General features: G+C 37.5%; 1 protein-coding gene across 3 annotated transcripts in view; it reads left to right on the top strand.

The window, feature by feature from the left end:
• EML5 (EMAP like 5) overlaps window positions 1-22,619 on the top strand; it is a 155,316-nt gene that overhangs the window by 108,457 nt on the left and 24,240 nt on the right. For 2 of the 3 annotated variants that reach the window (XM_069597235.1, XM_069597236.1), the window contains exons 25-31: window positions 629-805; window positions 3,369-3,570; window positions 4,281-4,407; window positions 10,592-10,670; window positions 11,997-12,126; window positions 14,796-14,894; window positions 18,463-18,483. In XM_069597235.1, the coding sequence (XP_069453336.1) occupies window positions 629-805; window positions 3,369-3,570; window positions 4,281-4,407; window positions 10,592-10,670; window positions 11,997-12,126; window positions 14,796-14,894; window positions 18,463-18,483 (835 nt within the window). The remainder of the gene's footprint in view (window positions 1-628; window positions 806-3,368; window positions 3,571-4,280; window positions 4,408-10,591; window positions 10,671-11,996; window positions 12,127-14,795; window positions 14,895-18,462; window positions 18,484-22,619) is intronic. The other variant, XM_069597237.1, reaches the window with a different exon arrangement.

Below are 22,619 nucleotides of genomic sequence, written 5' to 3'. Positions count from 1 at the left end.
CCTTAAAAGACAAGAAGCATGCAGCATGTGAAAGACGTGCCGTCTAAGACTGGATTCCTGCATCTTTGTCAGATCTTTTGGAACCCATGTACCTAAGATTCTTATTGGCAAATTTCTATTTAATGAAAAAAAGAAAAAAAATGTGTGTGGTTTTGTGACTGACATTATTAGCAAAACTTTTTGACACGGCCAAGGAAGAGAAACTAAATTTAATTTGAAAGTGGCTTAGTAAGGAGAGGGATTGTAAGTCAAATTCTTAATTTCCAATAATGATTAATTAGAAAACGTGCTTATAAAGTACTAGTAGAAATTTAGACATGAAATGAAAGAATCCGTTTCTGATATTCTAAGAGCAGAAAAAGTCCTATTTATTAATATTGTCACTTAGAATACATAGTGAATAAATAAATCTTGAATGATGTTATGTTAAAATTTTTCTGCAGGAACTAGTGGACTTGGCAAGCTACAAAACCAGAGCAACTAATAATTTGTTTCACTGTTCCTGTGAAACTTTTAATTTTACTTGTGAGGTCTATAATTAATTACAAAGAAGAATATTCAATTGTTTGTTGTTAATGTTGTAGAGTGAGAGCTTATAAACTTAGAGCAGTCTTTTTCTATGTTTTAGGCAGAAAAAATTGGCTGGGCATCATGGACAAGTGTGCTTGGTTTATGCTGCGAGGGGATTTGGCCACTGACTGGAGAAGTCACGGGCGTAACTGCCTCTTCCCTCACCAGTGACAGAGCAGTCCTAGCCACTGGGGATGATTTGGGATTTGTGAAGTTATTTAGATATCCTGCTAAAGTATGTGTTTTTCTTTAATTCTCCTAATGATCATAACTATAAAAATGGTTAAGGTAATGCCCTTTCATAGCATTTCACTGTTGTAATATGAATATCACATATGGAATACATGATGTTGTAATATGAAAGGTTCATAATTTACTTCCTGTTCTTGACATCATGTATATAGCTTTTATCTAGAAGTAGTATTATAATTTATGATCCCATATCTTAAGTTATATATTATATTGTATGGTTTCTGAGTATTAAGTAGTATAAATATTCCTTTTAGAAGAATCATTCTTTTAGTCCTAATATTAAATAATTTTAGTATTCTTTTGAAAAAATATATATCATTAACACTAAATACAAACTCTTGATATTTACAACTTTAACATTTAAAATGTTCTGATTAAATATACTGCTACTGCTACTGCTAAGTCACTTCAGTTGTGTCCAACTCTGTGCAACCCCATAGACGGCAGCCCACCAGGCTCCCCGGTCCCTGGGATTCTCCAGGCAAGAACACTGGAGTGGGTTGCCATTTCCTTCTCCAACACATGAAAGTGAAAAGTGAAAGTGAAGTCAGTCGCTCAGTCATGTCCGACTCTTCGAGACCCCATGGACTGCAGCCCGCCAGGCTACCCCATCCCTGGGATTCTCCGGGCAAGAACACTGGAGTGGGTTGCCATTTCCTTCTCCAACGCGTGAAAGTGAAGTCAGTCGCTCAGTCGTGTCCGACTCTTCGCGACCCCATGGAGGGCAGCCCGCCAGGCTCCTCTGCCCTCGGGAGAGACAAGAGCACTGGAGTGGGTGCCACTGCCTTCTCCGCTGATTAAATATAAAGCACTATAAGTTATAATACCTGTAGAATCAAAGTAAACAACGTTGGTTTAATGTGATGAATAATGCTATTTTTATACAACCAAACTGTAGAGATTCTTTGAAATGTACATGGCCACATTAACTGTGTGCTGTGTGATGACTAAATCCTTTTACTGCTTTCTTCTGTTCAGACTCCTAGAGAAGGAAATGGCAGCCCACTCCAGTATTCTTGCCTAGAGAATCCCATGGACGGAGGAGCTTGGTGGGCTACAGTCCACGGGTTGCAAAGAGTCGGACACAACTGAGCGACTTCACTTTCTGTTCAAACTACTGGGAAACATTAGGCTTTCACTTAGCACAAAAATAAAATTCATGAAATCAAGCATAGATACATATTTACTTGTCACAAATTCAGATGAATGTTATAATCTAGCACCAACATGAGCATAAATATAAGTATGAAATATGGCACTGAAATCATGATATTCAGTGCATGATGGTCTTAATTAATTCATTTCAACATTGAAATGAAACTGTAAGTTTTAAAAATTCCCGTAGAGAACTCAGGTACCCAAGAAAATATTTCACAAGTCCTTGTTTTAGATATACTGAAGTTGTAGTACCTTATTTAATAAGAATGTGCTCCAATAAAACATTTGTTAGTAAAAATCTTCACTCTCCGTATACTAGATGGTACAGAAGCCCTAAAAATACGTTCTAGAATGTTGGTCCACAGATTTCTTCTTCTCCTTACTGTAGCAAGAACCACAAAATCGTAGGAGACTATCTTCTTCTGGTGTTTTCATGACAGATTTCTCTTCGATTTCAGCTGATTTTATTGATTCCTCGTTTCCAGAGAATCCACTAATTTAACTATTACTTACTATGTTTTGTTTCCCTGGAGAAGGAAATTGCAACCCACTCCAGTATACTTGCCTGGCAGGCCACAGTCCGTGGGGTTGCAAAGTCGGACACAACTGAGCGACTGAACGTGTTTATTTAAGACATTTCTTATTTTAACACCCTTGAAAAGATATCCATATAAAACCTGCTTATGACATGTTGATCTGAAATTTACCTATGTAATCCAGTAATGCGAGTGTTCTAGATTTAAAAGTTACCAGTATCTTGGATTTTTCCTTATATTTAAAAGAAAAATACATTACTGTGTGTAACATCTGCTTATAATCAAAAACACTAGTGAATTACAATGAAAGATATTTACATGGGTATATACTGAAATGTTTGCTAATTACTTTTTTAATATGCCAATGCTGTATGTACATAGGCATTCGTATCCTGATTTTCCCAGTTATTGTTTCTTTCCAACAATAATATGTGTGCATAGCCATTGTTTTTTAAAAGATATCCACCATAATTAACTATTACTATATTGAATATTTACGGTATTTAAAATGCTTCACTGCTGTAAGTCAGTACTATGGCAAATGTTTTTTGTGTAGATAAGGTCTCCTTAGCATATACTCTTAAAAAGGGATGGTGAGACAAAGGTCAGCATTTTCATACTTTTCAATGTAAAATACCAAGTTGATTTCCAAAAGAGTTATGCCCATAGTACTAGCAGTGTGCAAAACTACTAGTTTATCCTGTCCTCACCAAGTTATTTTCTCTCTTTTTTTTAACAAAGTGCCTTTGCAATGATTAATTTCCAATCAGAGATTAAGAAAGAAGTTCAAAATTATAGAAACTTTTCAAGTAATAAAATTTCTCAGAAATTTGAATTTTTTTCAATTTTTAGGGAAAATTTGGAAAGTTTAAGAGGTACGTGGCCCATAGTACACATGTCACAAACGTTCGCTGGACTTACGATGACAGCATGTTGGTCACCTTAGGAGGCGCAGATATGTCTTTAATGGTTTGGACAAATGAAATGGAGGGCTATCGAGAAAAAAGACCTTGTGATAGCGAAGAATCTGATATAGATTCTGAAGAAGATGGGGGTATGTCATTTTAAGATATTTTAACAAAAACATAGAAAAAATTTAGCACAACTGATTTAAACTGTGGAAGTTTAATAAGTAATAATAATGCTTGAATAATTATCGTTTCAGTCTTTTTGGTCTGTTTACCACCAGAATTTTTTTGTGACTCTAAAAATAACAGGTTGGCATATACTGATGACTTATTCTTCATTTAGCAATGTGTGATAATCATACTTTAAAGAAGTACTATTAAAATAAAATTATAGTATTGAACCTCATACTTTAAAATAATTTTGTTTTTTTCCTATTATACTAGTAATACCCACTCATTGTAGAAAAGTTAGAAAGTACGTTTTGCAATAAAAAAATGAACACAGCATCCATAATTTGAATACTCAGAGAGGTAACTTCTGTTAACATTTGGGATGTTACCCATAGGGGTATGTGTATTTATATACATTATCTTTTTTTTTTTAAACAAAAATGGCATCATATTGAGGTGGGGTTTTTTTTGTAGCTTGCTATTATCACGTAATCAGAATTCTTTATCACTGAATATTCTTCTACATCATTTTTACTGGCTGTTTGTTATTTCATAATTTGACTATAACACGATGTATTTAACTTATTTCATATTGTTTAACATCCTTGTATCCTATTTTTAAGATCATAATTGAGATCCTCAGCTATAACATAGAGAATAAATAATTCTTATATTTTGATGTTAGGCTATGACAGTGATGTCACAAGGGAGAATGAAATCAGTTACACCATCAGAGCCTTATCAACAAATATTCGCCCAATGTTTGGAATCAAGCCTCATTTGCAACAAAAAGAACCCTCAACTGATGAGAGGTAACAATCAAATTTAAAACTAGATGAAGAAAAAGATACCAGTATTAGAAATTGAATTGATTGTTTAACTGAATTAATTTTTTGCAGAAAGTAAGTAGCGGTGGTACTCTTACATTTTACAGTCCCCACCTTCACTTAGAAACCATGTTTGTCCTTAAATACTTTTTAGTAATGATGCTGTCCTTTGCAAGTAGCTTAGGGAATGATGCTATATATAAAGTCTGTATGATTAAAGGAATCTTACTTGCTAACTTTTATAAATATATGTGATAGGGTTTCAAGAAATAATACAAACTGAACCTAGTATGTTTTAGGAAGCACATGAACCAGAGAGATGCTTAAGTTTTGAAAAGGCCCTTTTATCCATGTGCATTTGATCAAGGATAGAAAGTCATTATTTTAATTTTTTTCCAAAAAGGCAAGTTGAAGTATAGCTTGTCTCTGGGAATTATTGGTCTTTGTCAAGAATCAGCAAATCAAAACAAGGCTGTGTGCACTGCAGTCTATGAGGAAAGAGAACTTCATTTAACAAATATCTTAGTGTAATGACAGATCAAGAGAAAAATTGTGAGCCTGATGTTTTTAAAGTCGTTAGAGAAGATAGAAAACAGTGAAGAGGCTTGTGGATCAGTGAACTGCGTAGAGTCACTTAAAAGGCGGGAGACGCGATGGTCTGTTTGGTGGTGTGAGTTGTATCTGACTCTCTGTGACCCCATGGACTGTAGCCCACCAGGCTCCTCTGTCCGTGGGATTCTCCAGGCAAGATTACTGCAGTGAGTTGCCATTTCCTTCTCCAAGGGATCTTCCTGACCCAGGGATTGAACCCTGGTCTCCTACACTGCAGGTGGACTCTTTACCCACTGAGCTATGAGCGAAGCCATAAGGGCATGAGAAGGGGCAGAATATTAAAGCAGAGGCATGTTTCTTTTAATGCCGAACATACCATGATCTAAATACTTGCACGGTATTCAAGGTTGAGGTGACTTGACTCTGACTTTGAAGACAGTTCAAAGGGCATGGTTTTTGGAATAAGATCCCAGGTGATGCCAATGGTGAAGAACCCACCTGCCAATGCAGGCAGACAGAGGTTCGGTCCCCGGGTCAGGAAGATTGCCTGGAGGAAGGCATGGCAACCCACTCCAGTATTCTGGCCTGGAGAATTGCATGGACAGAGGAGCCTGGCAGGCTGCAGTCCGTGCCGTTGCACGGAGTTGGACACAACTGAAGCAACTTAGCATGCAAATGGGTTAAAATACTCATTTTATTGTTTGCCAGTTGTATGACCTTGAGAAACTTTTCATTCTCTCTGAGCCTCAGTTTCCTCAGAGGTAAAAAAACACAAACATTATAATCCACAATTTATGGAGTATTTCATGAAATGAAATAATGTACATAAAGAATTTAGGTAGTAATTCTTCACCACCCCTTTCTTGGACTAAAATACAGTGTAACCTAAGGAGATATCTGGTTAATACTGACACACTTCCTTTAAAAAAAATTTTTTTTACTGTAATTTAGGCCGCGTCACACTACTTGCGAGACCTTTGTTCCCCAACCAGGAATTGAACCCAGGACCACAGCAGTAAAAGCGCTGAGTCCTAACAACTGGACTCCAGGGAACTCCCTAAGAGCTTTTTCTTTTAGTACTGAAATTAAATATCCACAGAGTAATAAATACTACCTGTATATTTATTAATTAGAGCTGTATCAGTATGTAAATGTAGATGTTCATAATTAGAATATTTTCAGTATAGTACTTAATATTCCCTAAAAGAAATTATATCTCACAGGTAATGAAAAATATAATATAGGGAAGAAGAAACTCTAGATATTCTCATTAATCTTTTTTCATTTATTATATTGATTTTTAAAGAAAATATTATCATTTATCAGATAAATGGAGTATGTCAGAAAATGTGACCTAATTTTAATCTGTAGACCGTCCCTCATGGTAAAACACTTAAATTTCCTCCTTGATTGTGGAAGTGACCCAAGTTCTGACAGAAATATTTTACTGCTCACAAAGAATGGTTGACACTGTCATAATTGTAATCTTTGCTGTTAACTTGCATTCTCAAAATTATTTATTTATTTTGCATTTTGTTCTCAAATTATTTTATAGTTCAGCTCTACTAAATTCTCCTGAAAATGCCAAGGCAGAAAAGTCATTATTGTGATTCATAGTTAGGAGGCCTCATTTTCATCAAATGCAAGAATCAAAGGAGATAAAAATGAAGGTTTTTTTAATCAACTTTCACTTTTGTGAAGAGGTTAAATGGTCTGTATACATAATTGTCTTCAGTTTTAAATAAAATATATCATCATCAAATACAAAACATTTTTTAAACAAATAAAATGTTTGTCAAATGTCTACTTAAAAGGAAAATATTTCTGATGACAATTTGACTTTATTTAGTTGATTTTTTTGTGGATTCTTTTTTCCTAAATGACATTAATAATTTTATGTTTTTCTTTTTCTGTTTAAGTATTTTTATGACAAGTCTTAATGTATTTAAAGTAGTTACTTGTCAATCAAATTTCCAATATTTTTTAATAAATCAGAACAATGTGACATAAAATTTAGGCACTGTTGTATTTCCTTAGAATTTTATTGACATGTTACCTTTATTCTGTCTACTAAACTGATATATTTTATTCACCATCAATTTTCATATCTGTTTATCTCCTTTTTTCTCTTGCTTCTTTTGAAGGCAGGGAGTAGTAAGGTAAGTTATTTTATTTAAGAAAATATTTTACTCAAAAATTTATTCTTCTGTTTTGGCCTTTGTGGTATTTTAAGGTATTGATTTTTTTCCTTATAAAACACTGAACTAGTTTTGCTGAGAAAGAATTAGAAAATGAAAGAGAACAAATCCTACAAAAGAGTTGCATTTGAAGATACAATATGTAAGCGTTGTTGTAAGGGCCCTCCTTATAGTCAGTGTTTTTACGGGTGACTTTCCATGAACGCCTGCGCTCTGACAGTTTCAGTTTTCCCTTAAGTTTCAAAGACTTGTAACCAGTGATCACACATACTTCTCAGTGAGAGCTTTTCCAGTTGATAGCAGACCTGTTAGTTTCATGTCATAGTTAATATGTTCATTAATATAGGGCAACAATGATATTTACATGTTTAATAAAATTATATGTGCAAGAAAGGACTGTTTGGGGTCGTTTGATAGCTGCCTTTAGTAAATAAAAGTGTCTCCAGACAGTTTCTGAAACAGGACAGGATGGAAAAGCCTCGTCTGTTTTGGAAGTTAAAAAAGGCACCAGCAGGGAAATGCTGACAGATAAGATGAACAAGTAAATTTGAGAAAGATTGTTCAGAGCTTCGAATGTTAGGTACTCCTTAGTTATTTTGGCAGATAGCAGGAATTCACTCTGTTTTAAGCAGGAGGTGATGTGTGCAAAGATATGAGTCTGGAGTGTGATGTGACTTCTTTAAAAGGCCCTCATAATCTTACACTATTTTAGCAGAAGTAAAACATTCAGACCTAGCATCAGACCTGGAATAGCTTCTTTGGGACTGAGCTCTGCATTTTAAAGGAACATTGACAATTTACAGTGAACTAGAAAGAAACACAGGATAAAGGAAAGTTGGGTGGCCATTTCACATAAAGAATAATTCATCATTTTTGGAATCACTAGTTTCCAAAAAAAAAAGAAAACTAAGTGGAGATATAATTGCCGTCTTACAAGCAGTTGTTCATGTAGGATTTAGTAAATGCCCACTTGTCATCAGGGTTGTGAAGGGTTGTTCTAGACATGTAAGAGAATTCTGGTTTCATTGGGAGGGGGGAGGAGATTAACAGCTATGATCCTTCCAGTTCTGTTCAGCCATTATGTTGCTATGGGGAATTTTTTATAGTTACCTCTTTGTTGGAACAGCCTCAAATACCACATGGTCTCAAGACTCCCTCCGCATGCTTGGTTACGTTGGCTGACTGGGAGTCCCTCTGGAGTCAGAGGAGGGGGAGCTTCGGTTCCTTAGACAGTCCTTAATAGCAGTGCAGTGCTACCAACCTTTTAAGTTAATAAACATTAAATAAGCTTAAATATTTTGTTTGAAATTCAGTTTGCACTGTGGAAAATAAGAGTGGCAAGCTATACACAACATAGAACATGTTGAATTCTTTTCCGTTTCATCTTTTTTCTTCTGATTTCCCTGCCATTAATGGAATAATTTAAGCCTTTTTTACTTATAGCAATAAATAAAAACAATAGGCCTTTACTATATACCGTATAGTTTATCTGCATTAAATGTGTATAAGTATTTTATTACAGGACATATTTTACTACTATTTTCAATTCAGATTTGTGTTGTAATCTTTTCCCTTTTTTATCTGCTGCTGGAAAGAGGCTCCAGGTAACCTTCTCTCTTTGCTCTAGTCCATGAGGCCTGATTTTGTCTTTTTATTATCTTTGATATTTACCATTAATGAGCTGTGTTACTTGGTGTTCTTTACCTCTGTTCACAGCTTTCCATGTTTTTCTCCTTTGAAATCAGTATCCCTGAAATGACTATATCTTAATAATTGGATTCATACCTGATGGGTTATAGTTCATGGAGTCACAAAAGTCAGACATGACTTTTTCACTTTAATAATTGGATTCATGACATATAAGTAACTGCCTTACTAAAACTTAATCCATTTGATTTGTATAATTTTCCAAGTTGTATAATTTTAAGCAATAATATATCCTATATAAATTATCTTTATAAAAATTAAAATATGCTTAATTGTTATACAGGATTTAGAGATAAAAATTATACACTTATTAAAGCTGTCAGACAATAACACTGAATAAAGGTCAAGAACTTGGAGAAGGCAAGGCTGCTCCCATTCTTTAGAATGATTTTAGCAGAAATATTTTAAAATACTAAATAATATAAAGTTAATTCTATTGATTACTTATAGACATTTTAAAAGTATGTGAAAAAGGTTTGGAATCAAAAATTTTTGTGGTAATTTGAAAAGTCCTTCATATAATGTTGCAAGTGCAGAGCTTTTATGTCACCCATCATGGCTCTGTACGTCTGCATGCTGCCTCACATACATACGAAAACACACATGTCTGCTACATGTTCAAGACCTGATACTTTCTTTACTTTTTATAGGTGTGTACCTTGAAAATCACTTTGAAAATGCAAATATATTGTTATGCCTTTAATTTTGTGAATTTATTCCGAAAATTGTTAGAGTTTTCTTGACTGGAAAGTTAGCTTGTATCATTTTCAGATTTAGTTGTTATTCAATATTAAAATTTGAAGGGTGAGGTGATATATGATTTATTTAGATTCACTGTTCAGCTTATTAAACATTGGAATAATGACTATCTGAGTTTAAACTAAATGATGTGAGTTTAAAAAACAACAATAAACAGAAGGCTTTTTTTAGGGAAGAGTTGCCACATTTAAATAGCTGAAAATGGGAGCTCCGTATACCTAATGACACATTATAAATAGATTCTGAGCTTAGTGGTGGAAACAGAGGGAGAGGAATAGATTTGAGAGCTGCTGTGTAAGTTTGCAAAATATGAGGTAAATAGTGAAAAGGAGGGAAGAGGCATTGGAGGCAGTAGTAACAGCCTTTTACAGAGTCGCCGTAAGATGTCTTGTGCACCTAACTGACAGTGTTGCCATAGACACACTAGGAACTTCAGAGGAGAAGATAAAGGGCACAGAGGCCCTGGTGATGAGTACACGTTTGAACTCAGATGTGATTTACATCGCCAACAGTATGGGAGGTGTATAGAAATATTTTCAAAATTCAGGAAGTATATGTTGAGTACTTGCCATGTGCAAGATACTGAGATAGCTACGTTAGAGCAGTAATCTAGGCTGTTGTTGATAACGCACCCCATCAAGAAGCTTTTGCGTTTGTAAAACTAACATTTGTATATTTTTATCACCAGTCTGTTCTTGTGCTGTTGTATTAGCTGCATTTATGGAACATACATCAAAGAAATTAAAAGGAAAGTGAATAGAAGTTCTGACATTTTCTTTCTACCTTGCTGCCTTAGAAGATACCAAGATATAGAGGGTGGAGTCTAGTGAGAAACACAGATTGGGTTCACTCTTGGGGTGGAGTGTCGGACATTGCTCTCTGGAGGGCTGAGAGGAGCTGGGTGAGGGCGCTGGGTGACACTTCCCTTCCTCTCTCCCGCTTCTCTGCTTCAGGCCTCCAGTGAGCAGGGCCCCACCGCAGCCAGAAAAACTCCAGACCAACAACGTCGGCAAGAAAAAGAGGCCCATAGAGGTGAGGACAATCCACCGCCCGGTGCTAACTTGTACCTTAGAATGTGTCCAGGGTTTATTCTGTTTCCTTTCTGTAGAACACCCAAATCTTACCATTATTCTTTATGAAAATAAGTGTATCGAGTATTCTTTTTTGTTCAGTTGTAAACATTGATTGGTTAACTGTCGAGTCTGAGCTTGGATTGACATCCTCTGTTCCCTTTTTTTTTTTTTTTTTTGTCTTTTAGTTTTCTATGAATAATGCCCTGACTTGAACCATATCTCAGAGAACTTCTAAATGCAAATGTGTGGAATGATCTGTGGTTTATAGAAGCATAGTGACCTTAGAGTGTCCTGTACTTAGTGGTTCAAACTTATAAGTTAAAGATTTAATATTTATACTAAATCAGGAACTTTTACCCCATGAGATATTCACTGTAAAGTTTAATAGCGGCCTCGCTTCCAAGCAAAGAAACTTTCCACAATAATTGAGCAAAAGAGAAAAGTTCTCCCATATTTCATAATTTCATAATCCCGGTATCAGCAATAACAAACAGATTGCTGTGTGTGTGTTAGTCGCTCAGTCATGTTTGACTCTTTGCAACCCCACGAACTGTAGCCCGCCAGACTTCTCTGTTCTTGGAATTCTCCAGGCAAGAATACTGGAGTGGATTCCCTTCTCCAGAGGATCTTCCCGACCCAGGGATCAAACCCTGGTCTCCTGTATCGCAGGCAGATTCTTTACTATTTGAGCTACAGGGAAGTCCTTAAGCAGACTGCTCAGTGAGGTCAAAAGCAAGGTGTAAAGCTGTGGGAGGTGATTGTTGTACTCTCTGCCCCACTCAGCCTCGCACGGTCAGTGAGAATGGGCACGTGGAGTAGCAGGATTACTGTGAGTACGAGTTATCAGGGACGGCGTGCTCAGTGTATGGAGCTGATAGGCTCTTTAGATGCTTGGAAGCACACCACTTGGACCTAATTTATCCTCAGTCATATGTACAGATCAAATATTTTTGACTAACAGTTAACACAAATTGAAATATTTTTCTTTTGGACACAAAGTATCTCAGTGTTTAACACACGAAACCTTAAGAACTAAACTTCTTGGAGTCAGGTGACAGTGTGCTCCCTTTTCATTTTCACAGATTCACATAGAGAAGTAGGGGTGTGTGCTTCAGCTGCTCGAAGAAGCTTAGATAGAGAGGCGCATCTAGCTTAGTTTTGTGCTTGAAATTTATAAATCAAAGATGCATCCTCCATTTTGACTAAAGACCACCAGTACTGTTTACAACAAAGTAATGGTGAACATTTAGACATGAGCAAATGTATGATTTTATCGTTGTTTTAGGACCTTGTGTTGGAGCTTGTTTTTGGCTATCGAGGCCGAGACTGCAGGAATAACGTTCATTATTTAAATGATGGTGATGATATAATTTATCACACCGCATCTGTTGGAATTCTTCACAATGTTGCTACAGGTAGGAAACCCTAATTCTCCATTCCCCTCTTTTTAAAATGGAGAATTTTTTGTTTAGCATCTTAAAACTCTGTTAAACATATGAATAATTAAAATACATGAATCTGGAATATGAATATTTCATACTGTAGAACTTTCTAGCAATACTTTAAGGAATTGACAGTCTTGAGGAGAGTATAGCACAGCATAAAAGGACTTCATGATGCAGAGAGCTCGTAGATCTTGGTTAGAAGCGAAGGATGCCTGTGTGCTGGAAGCACGTGTCACAGCAGAAGCGTTGGAAACTGTATTCTGTTTCCTCACAAGTGGCTGTCTGATAGTTAGTGATTGAAAGATTGAAAGGAACATGTTGGTGAGTGATTGCTAGGGACTGGCGGTGGAGTGGCAGTGTTCATGCCGAGCGCTTGGAAAGCCAAAAAGGTTAACTAAGAAAGCTGCTTGCTTGTGACGTGACTGATAATACCTATTCGATCCAAGAGATGGGAAAATATTTCTTGACGTCTATTTAACTGATTGTATTGTTGAAAAAGTTCTCTAAGCATCATTTGATGACCAAGGATGTGATAATCCTACTGTAATACTCTTTATTAATTTTGAATTGCTTTATTACATAAGGTTATAAACTTCATAAAGTCAGAATGTTGTTCAGTTGCTCAGTTGTGTCCGACTCTTTGTGACCCCCACATGGACTACAGCACGCCAGTCTTCCCCGTCCTTCACCATCTCCTGGGACTTGCTCAAACTCATGTCCATTGGGTCAGTGATGCCATCCAACAAATTTATCCTGTCATCCCCTTCTACTCCCGCCTTCGATCTTTCCCAGCATCAGGGTCTTTTCAAATGAGTCAGCTCTTTGCATCAGGTGGCCAAAGTATTAGAGTTTCAGACTCAGCATCGGTCCTTCCAGTGAATTTTCAGGACTGATCTCCTTTAGGATGGACTGGTTTGACCTCCTTGCAGTCCAAGGGACTCTCAAGAGTCTTCTGCGACATCACAGTTCAAAAGCATCAGTTGCTCGGCACTCAGCTTTCTTTATGGTCCAACTCTCACATCCATACATGACTACTGGAAAAACCATAGCCTTGACTAGACGGACCTTTGTCAGCAAAGTGATGTGTCTGCTTTTTAACATGCTTTCTAGGTTGGTCATAACTTTCCTTCCAAGAAGCAAGCATCTTTTAATTTCATGGCTGTAGTTGCCATCTGCAGTGATTTTGAGCCCAACAAAATAGTCTGTCTGTTTGTATTGAAGATGCAGTTTATTTAGTACAAACATTTCTGGCTTTTTTTCCCTCTGGTAGCTTCACTAATTAGGTAGAATGGATTATGTGAGTCATAATCCCCTGCCCCTGGTCAGTATTAATCATTAATATGGTATATCTGTTTTAGTTTCCTTAAGAAAAAGATTCATCAAGATTACACAAATCAATGGTAATTTTCTATTCAATACTTTAGGTCATTACAAAATACCTCTTATGAATAGAAAATCCTCCTTGAGGCTTCACTTATCCTTCACAGAGAATATAGAAGAAAAGACACACTACATAAGGATGGAAGTGTAAACACCTTTCCATGTTTACACGTGTCATTTGCCTTAGTTTCCTGGATTGTAGTTACTCGGCTCCCTAATGATGGAATGTAGAGAGCTGGGGTAGAGCGGTGCCTAGGCCTCTGCTCCAGGGGCCTCTGTCCGTTCTGCGGGTTCATTGCTGTGCGTATAGTCCAGGAAGTCCTCATCTGATAGTTGATCTACTGATTTAGTCAGTAGCACATATAATTATTTGTTTATTCCTTTAACTGAACTCAGCCCTGGGAAATATGAAGCACATTTTACTTTGAGAAGTTCAAAAGTAATGTCAGCCATATCAGATGTCATTCAAACATGGTTTTCCTTGGTTCGGTTTTGCTCTTTGGAGGACCTAGTGTCAATGGCGCCCTGTAGCCTGGGCCCCGTCGGCCAGCCTGGCCTCGCCCCCCGCCTCCCCGTCCGGCGTGCAGGCGCCTCCCTTCCCTGCCTCCTGTACAGTCACCGTCTGCCGGGGCCTCTCCGCGGTCGCTGCTACAAGATGGTCAGATCACCCCTTCGGTCAGAATTCTTTCAGTGCCTCCCCACTGACTACAGAATGAATATGAAGTTTAATAGCAGGCTTGTCTCCAAAGTCCTCTGTAATTCTAGTTCAGACTTGCCTGTCCAATGATATTTCTCACTTGTCTTTTTTGTTACCCTGTATTTCAGCCGAACGAGCCATCTGTATGCATACCCACGGCTTCCCTGCCTGTGTATCTTTGCTTCAAGTATTCCTCTTCCTGAAATGCCTGCCCCAGCCGTACTCACATTTCCAGAATCTGTTGTGTCAGTTCAGGAGTGCCATCTGTTCATGAGAAGAACAGATCGCTGCATATTTCCATAGCGCTTTGATCTTTAACTCTCTTGTGGCGCTTGATGTCTCCAGCCTGGTTTTACATGGGTTATGCCTTTCAGGGTTCACTACGTTAAGGATTTGTCAGTCACGTTTACGTCCTTAGGATGAAGTATATATACTGTGCTCAAAAAATAAATGTTAAATAAGCAAGGAAGCTAAACACAGCAGTTTATTACTCTGAGTAAAGTGTATTTGACTATTTCACATTAAAGTTTTCAAATTTAATTTTCAAATTCTTTTTTTATAGGGACTCAGAGTTTTTATCAGGAACATAATGATGATATTCTGTGCCTCACTGTAAATCAGCACCCTAAATTTATCAACATAGTGGCAACTGGCCAAGTAGGTATGTTTCTGTATTTTAAAAAGAAATAGTATTAAGTAGTTGTCTTCTTTAAATTAATTCAGTATCCCAGGGGAAAGAGACTGAAACACTTCTGTGTATTGTCTGAAATGCATTTGTGCATGAAGCATGCATCCAGTTTTACCATATTATTTGCTTCCAGGTATTTTTTTTTTCACTTTGCTTATCTGTATTGGTTCAGACAGTTCAGAATGAAGAGCATTGTATTTTATGATGGTTGAAATAGTTGGATTTAATTGTTTAGCAGAAATTTCTGAGCAGCAGAAGGTTTAATTTAATAGCATGTGGAGGAGGAAGGCAGAGTCTGAGGCGGGAGTGGTAAGAAAGAGGAGCTGAGCAGTGACTGACGAGCGGGCACAGCCTCTGCCTCCGGGGACACCCTGGAGAGCTGAGAAGCCGAGCTCATGCTGTCGGTGAGCCCTTCACCTCTCCTTTGGCGGTGATCAGATTTGCCAGCTGGTTTTGAAATCCCCTATCTTGCTATTTTCTTTCAACTCTAGAAAATTTTGACAAAAGTCATAACTCCACAAGCAAAATGGTGAGCGGGTTGCAGGTCTCTTTAGGACAGACCTACCAGTGACTGACCACGGTGACGGCGGAGCAGCAGACTGATCAATCAGCGCGGCCGTCACAGCCCGCGTATAGTGTGGAAGGATGGTCGAAGCCATTGGGTTATTGGGCTTCAGTGAGCCTCAGTGGCTAAGGCAACTTTCCAGGCACTTTTTCCTTCTTGAAGAAGATAATTTAGGCTTTAACACGATCAGTTAGAAGGTTGTGCTCTGTTACCTATTACAGTTATGCCACAAAGACCCTTTAATCTTCGTTTCTGTAAAAATTTTCTCCTTTTAAAAAGAAAGGTCAGTTCTTAACCTGTTACATACACAATATTCTAAGCTTTGAATTTATTAGTTCTTTACATTTTATTGATGTATAGTTGATATATGATGTGTTAGACTCTGATGTACAGCAGGGTAGTTCTTTTCTGTTATGGGTTATCACAGGATATTGAATATAGTTCCCTGTGGTATACAGTAAGACCTTGTTGTTTATCTGTTTTATATATAGTAGTTTGTATCTGCTAATCCCAGACTTCCAATTTCTCCCTCCCCCGTATCCTTTCTCCTTTGGTAACCATGAATTTGTTTTCTATGTCTGTGAGTCTCTTCCTGTTTTATTAGTGAGCTAATTTGAGTCGTATTTTGGATCCCACATATGTGTGATGTCATATGGAATCTGTCTTTTCTCCTTTTGACTTGCTCACTTAGTATGATAATCTCTGGGTCCATCCGTGCTGCTGCAGATGGCATTGTTGCGTTCTGTTTTAAGGCTGAGTATTATTCCGTTGTGTATATATGTACCACGTTTTCTTTAACCATTTATCTGCTGATGGACATTTAGGTTGCTTCCATGTCTCAGCTCTTGTAAATAGTGCTGCTATGAACATTAGGATGCATGTATCTTTTCAAAGTAGAGTTTTCTCTGGATATATGCCCAGGAGTGGGATTGCCAGGTCATATGGCAACTCTGTTCTTAGTTTCTTGAGGAATTGCATGCTGTTTTCCATAGTGGTTACACCAATTTACATTCCTAGCAACAGTGTCCTCTGGAGGAGGAAATGGCAGCCCACTCCAGTATTCTTGCCTGGAGCATCCCATGGACAGAGGAGTCTTGTGGGCTCCAGTCCATGGGGTCGCAGAGTCAGACACGACTGAGGGACTAACACATGCATACGTCTAACAGTGTAGAAAGGTTCTCTTTTCTCCACACCCTCGAAAAAAATTGTAGACTTTCTGAGGATAGCCATTCTGACCTGCATCAAGTGGTTGGTTTGCATTTCTCTGATAATTTGTGATGTTGAACAGTATGCCTTCTTTGGAGAACTGTCTGTTTAGGTCTTCTTCCGATTTTTAATTGGGTTGTTTGTTTTCTGTCCTTCAGTTCTGTGAGCTGTTTGCATATTTTGGAAATTAAGCCCTGTTGGTCAAATTATTTGCAGATATTTTCTTCCAATCTGTAGGTTGTCTTTTCATTTTATTTATGGTTTCCTGTGCTATGCAAAAGCTTCTAAATTTCCTCAGGTCCCATTTGTTTATTTTTGCTTTTATTTCTGTTGCCTTTGTAAGTTGACCTAAGAAACCATTGGAGAATGGTTCCTTTGCGTCGTTTTACTTGTTTCAATCAATGTTTCTCTGACTTTATGAATTTAGGAGAAACAATTATCTATTGTGGGCCTGAAGGAATGTTTTTATATGTAAGTGTTCTAACCTCTCCTTAGGAAGCTCTGTTGTAAAATGCTTCCTCATATAGAACAGAAATCTTTCTCTCTTTCATTGTGATTCACCAGTCCTCATTTTGGGGCACCTAGAATATTTAGACCTGTGATGGTTAGGTCTTTATCTGTACTCTTTATTTGCCCCAGTCCCACAGATATTCCAGGATAAGCCTGTTTTCCAAAACCAAAACCCTCAGTTTTAAACGGTTCTTTATGTGACATAGTTTCAAGTACTGTCATCATTTAGTTGTCATCAGAGCATGTTCAAATTTAAAAGTGGTCTATCCTGACTGGTCTTCTCAGCACAGTCAAGTACTTTATTGCCTTTTCTCTCTTATTCCAGGTCAGGACACAATACATCTACATTATCAATATGTCCTTGAAACAATAATTTCATAGGCTTCCCAGGTGGCGCTAGTGGTAAAGAACCCGCCTGCCAATGCAGGAGACATAAGAGACCTGGGTTCAGTTCCTGGGTCGGGGAGACCCCCTGGAGAAGGAAATGGCAGCCCACTCCAGTATCCTTGCCTGGAAAATCCCATGGACAGAGGAGCCTGGCGGGCTGCAGTCCATGGGGTCACACAGAGCTGGACACAGCTGAAGCGCACAGGGACATAAAGTTCTAATAAAGCAGAGAACAATCGTCTCTCTAAAAAAGGTTTCTAAAGTTTTCTGCTTTCTTTCTTGCTAAAGATTATTGACTCTAAAATTTTTATTAATAAGTATTTCTACTGTAAATTACAATGAATTTCGTATTTTCTTTTTTGGCAATCTTTTACTCAGACAGAAAATGTTTAGTTAAAAAAAATAAGAAAGGGGTTAGTTTGTGGCCTGAATTAAGAGCCTTCCTTTCCTTGAGTTACATGCCAACTTGTACCATCATTTCTTTCAGATGATTTAGATCCGATTCTTCCCTTCAAGTAGAGCTACATAAGAGCCTGAAGGATCTATTAGCAGGGCGTCTGTAAACCGAAATAAAGTCATATCACTTTTAAACCGTATCAGGACTATTTTAAATGTTTTTCTAGTTTCATGTAAGTCACTAAAGAAAATACTGATCTAAAGATGAAAAGGTCATATGCATATAATACTAATATGCATATATAATTGGAATTAGTGGCTTCACTTACAGTATACTCAATTTTACATAATTTTATATATGACACAGTTATTTAAATTATTTAAAATTATCTTATGGCAGTTGAGTCTTTATAAATTTTGCATATAGTGTTTATGCTGTTTCTGGATCATTGTTTTTCTGCTACTTTTCCATTATAGGTGATTCAGCAGACATGTCAGGTAAGGAAGTCTATCACTTTCTATTTTACTCATATTGTTAAGTAGTGATAGCCTACATTTTTATAGAGTAATAAGATAGCTGAACTGTTTTGTGTTCTTTAAAAGTCAAGAATACATCATTTTAATGTCATGATACTGAGCCCAATCTACAGTAATTTTTTTAAACTGATATATTTTGACTTTCTTAGCATGCTCAGAATTGTTATAAGCACTTTACTTGTAATACCTATTTAGTCATCACGAGAACTCTCCATAGTAGGTATTAACCTGCCAATATCATATAGCTGGTAGGAATAAAGGTAAAATTTGATCTTAAGCATGAATCAGTAAATTTTATTGCCTAGAAATAAAAAACGTTTCAACTACTATTTTTATATAATCATCAAAATTATTGCATATGTTAGATCAACAGAACATTTAAAGATTTGAAAATAACTTTTTATTATTGAATTAGACCATGACTTTGTGAAGTTACAAACCTCTTAGATGAACAAATGCATGTCAGTTGTTTTTAGATATTATAATAGCTTAGGCTTTTTCAACTCAGTTTCAGTTCATTTAAGATAGTAGGAATCAACAGTCTGATAAGAAAACATTGCCCAGTGGTTTGCACACATTTCCTTCTCCTCCAGGATAAGGCATGGTTTTGTGATTTGACTGTTTAGCCACAAATGTATTTGGCACAGCAGACAGTGGCCTTGCTCTCTTGGGCTACACTCAGGAGCAGAGGTTCGCAGACTTAGCACCCTTGGGCCACATCTGCCCACCACCTGTTTTTGTACAGCCCATGACTAAGTATAGTTTTTAGTCATTTAAATAGTTGGAAAATATCAAAGGAAGAATAAAATTTCACAAAACATGAGCAGTGAGGAATTCAGATTCCAGTGTCCACAGATGAGGCTTCTGGACACGGCCCTGCCCGTCGAGTCACGTACTGTCCACGGCAGCTTTGGTGCTCTCGTGGCAGGGTTGAGGCAGAGACTGTTCTGAGCACTCACCGCTTTCCAGTGCAGCTTGGCACACTACAGGTCACAGTGGTTCTGTTTTAAAGCTTGACAGGTTTTGAGTGCTGCAGGTACTGCTATATTCCACAACATTTTGTTGTTGTTGAATTATAGTTGATATACAGCATTATATAACTTTCAGATATACAACACTGTTATTCATTTTTTATAGCTTTTATACCACTAAAAGTTATTAAGATAATGGCTATACTTCCCCTGTGCTATACAATATATCCTTACCTATTTTGTACAAAGCATTTTTTATCTCTAATCTCCTGCCCCTCGTCTGCCCCACCGCTTCCCGCTCTCCTTAGGTCGCCTCTAGTTTGCTCTCTGTATCTGTGAGTCTGTTTCAGGGTTGCGTATACGTCCACGTGTACTGGTTTTTAGGTTCTACATATGAGAGGTGTCGCATGGCATCTGTCTTTCTCTGACTTATCTCACTGAATACAACATTCTCTAGGGGTACCCACCTTGCTGCCATTTGGTTTTTAACCATGGCATATCTATCCTGGCAAAACAAGAGAGGGGAAAGGAAAAATAGGCTGGATGTCAAACTATAAAGGCACAGTGGAGTGTGGATTTTGTTGTCAAATGAGATGGTAAAACATTGTGCTTTTTATGCAGTGATACTGTAGCTGTGCTGAAAGAATACAGTATATGTCAACATTTTCACACTGACTTTATTGCAATATCCCCAGGTCACAGGAAAGCAAAAATCAGAAAAATCAGGAACTTTAAAACAGTACCTTGAGACTTCCCTGGCGGTCCAGTGCCTGGGACCCCAGGCTCCCACTGCAGGCGGCTCAGGCTCAATCCCTGGTCAGTGAGCTAGGATCCTGCATGCAGTGTGGTGCCGCCAAAAATAAGCAAAATAGAATTTAAAAATTATTTAAACAACACAATATCTCATCACAACAGAATTTCTTCAAAAAATAAAAAGAAAATTTGGCGAAAACCTCAGTAAGGTTCTGAATGACTCATTTGTCAGCTAATTAGGACAAGCTGTTTATTGCTGGCTTAATTAAGTCATGTCTGGCTGCAATGAATGAGTGTCCAGACAAAATAAACTTGTTTAAGATCTTCTGCCAAGAACCATTGCTAAAGCAGTTGAGGGCTTTGCGAACAACATCAGTAGTCACTAAAAACAGGCACAAAGGGGGCAGATGATTCTGAATGGTTCTTGATAGGTTGACAGATGTTGCCAGTTGTTTATTGGAGGAATCAGTGCTGACTTTTCAGTGACAATTTGCCTCTATAAATGGTCTCCATGTAACAACTTGAAAAGATAATATTTTCAAATAACTTAAGAAAACAGTAATTCAGTACAACCTGAAGTGGAATCTGTTAAGATGTACTACAACTGAGGGTGGTAAAAATATGTGTGGAGCAAGAGCAGAAAAGAGGACATAGTTTGTAAAATTTACAAGGCTTATGGACTTTAAAGGCACCTGAAGCCTATGGTTTATTCACTGTGTTATTCCTCAGCAGCTGCTTTGTGAAAAATAATTCAATCTATCATGTATAATTGAACCTCAGTATTTTGTTTTTGAGAGTCAGCAGTTAACTTTATTTGCCCTCATAGCCTTAACCATCAATTCCATTAATTTCTGTCAGAAATAGAAGGTGAATGTCCGGACTTGCCCTACCACAGCAGTTCAGTGGTTTAGCAGTAGTAACATTTTGTTGTTGTTGTTCTTTGCAATTTCTGTCACTCAGAGCCAGGACTGAAATTTTTCTGAGACGAACTGCCCTCAGTCTCTATTATGGAAAACTGAATGGCTTTGGAAATGAGTTTTTGCTGCAGATTTGATAGTGTTTCTTAATGATTCAACCTGAAGTTACAAGGAAACTACAATTACAGTTACACACGTTGAAATTACAGTGCTTATATGTGAAACTTATACTGCAGGAGAGTCATTTGGTGACAGCTAATCCTTGAATCACAAGCCATGCCGAACTGCACTGTGCGTGTCTCATCCCATCAGAAATTAAGACACCAGCTTCCCTTTCCCACACAAATTTGCAGCAAGTATATTTTCTGGGCTCAAATTTCAGTTCCAGCAGCATCTTTTTAGATCTTGTTACAAGTGTAAAGAAAATTGCCATATTTAAAAAATCTGTTTAACTGTACAGTTGAAGAACTTCCACCTAATGTTCAATTTATAGTTATTATTCTGCAGTATAATACATGCTAAAAGACAAACATCAGGCCAGAACGCTAATACAGTTTTCTGAATGCCTTCCAAGTGGTTAACATATTCAGTTAAAATCATTTGCTTTCAGACTGATACTCATATTTGACAGCACCTATCTGTGAGACATTGTCAGAATTGAAAATCATTACAGGTCATCATTAACAGATGAACATTTGTAATTTTTTAAAAAAATAAAGAACATTGACTTTGAACCCTACTTAAGTGAATTAATATTCCCCCTCAAAAAAATTAATTCTCATTAGTAGATCAATATTATAAAAATTTTCACTCAGTGAATTTTATCAATAAAACTTTTGTGGAAATTTGTTTTCTACAAAAGAAGATTGTTTCCTTGTACTACATAAGAACCTGCACAGAATCTTCAGTTCTGTCTCTCTTACAGTAGAAGCTTGCTGAGTCCTACTCTAGAGGGAGACAGGCAATAAATAAGTACATTTTTTGAAATAGCATGATCTAAGAAGGTGATGAACATGATAAAAAACGACAGGGTGATAGCAACAAAGCAGTGGTTTTCAGGAGTGTTAGGATTTAGCCAGGCCAAAAATGATACTAAACAGCGACGGCCAGAGGGTGGTCTGGGGGCTCCAGACTCAGGCCTGGTTTCAGACTCCTAGACCAGCCACACCCCCAGTGGTCCTAGAGGGTCAAGGCATGGCGCTCCTAGATCTCTGTCTCTTTCAAAGCACTGCTCCGGGGGCCACACAGAACCTGCTTCTACCAGCTTCTGCCCAGGGTAGCCGCTGAAGTCTCAGAGACCAGGATTTGTTATTGGAGGCTGATCGCGTAGACATGGAGCAACAAGGACTGAAACAGCATACTCCCGGGAGAAGGCAGGTATTCAGTGCCCAGATGGACAAGTAGCCTTATCGACACAGGAAACATTTCAGAAGTCAGGTTCTTACACCCTGGCAAG

This window comes from Ovis canadensis, chromosome 7 (genome assembly GCF_042477335.2).
Source record: "Ovis canadensis isolate MfBH-ARS-UI-01 breed Bighorn chromosome 7, ARS-UI_OviCan_v2, whole genome shotgun sequence".
NCBI classification, from domain to species: Eukaryota; Metazoa; Chordata; class Mammalia; order Artiodactyla; family Bovidae; genus Ovis; species Ovis canadensis.
The sequence above is the reverse complement of the archived record's forward strand: the minus strand, read 5'-3'. Positions and strand labels throughout refer to the sequence as shown.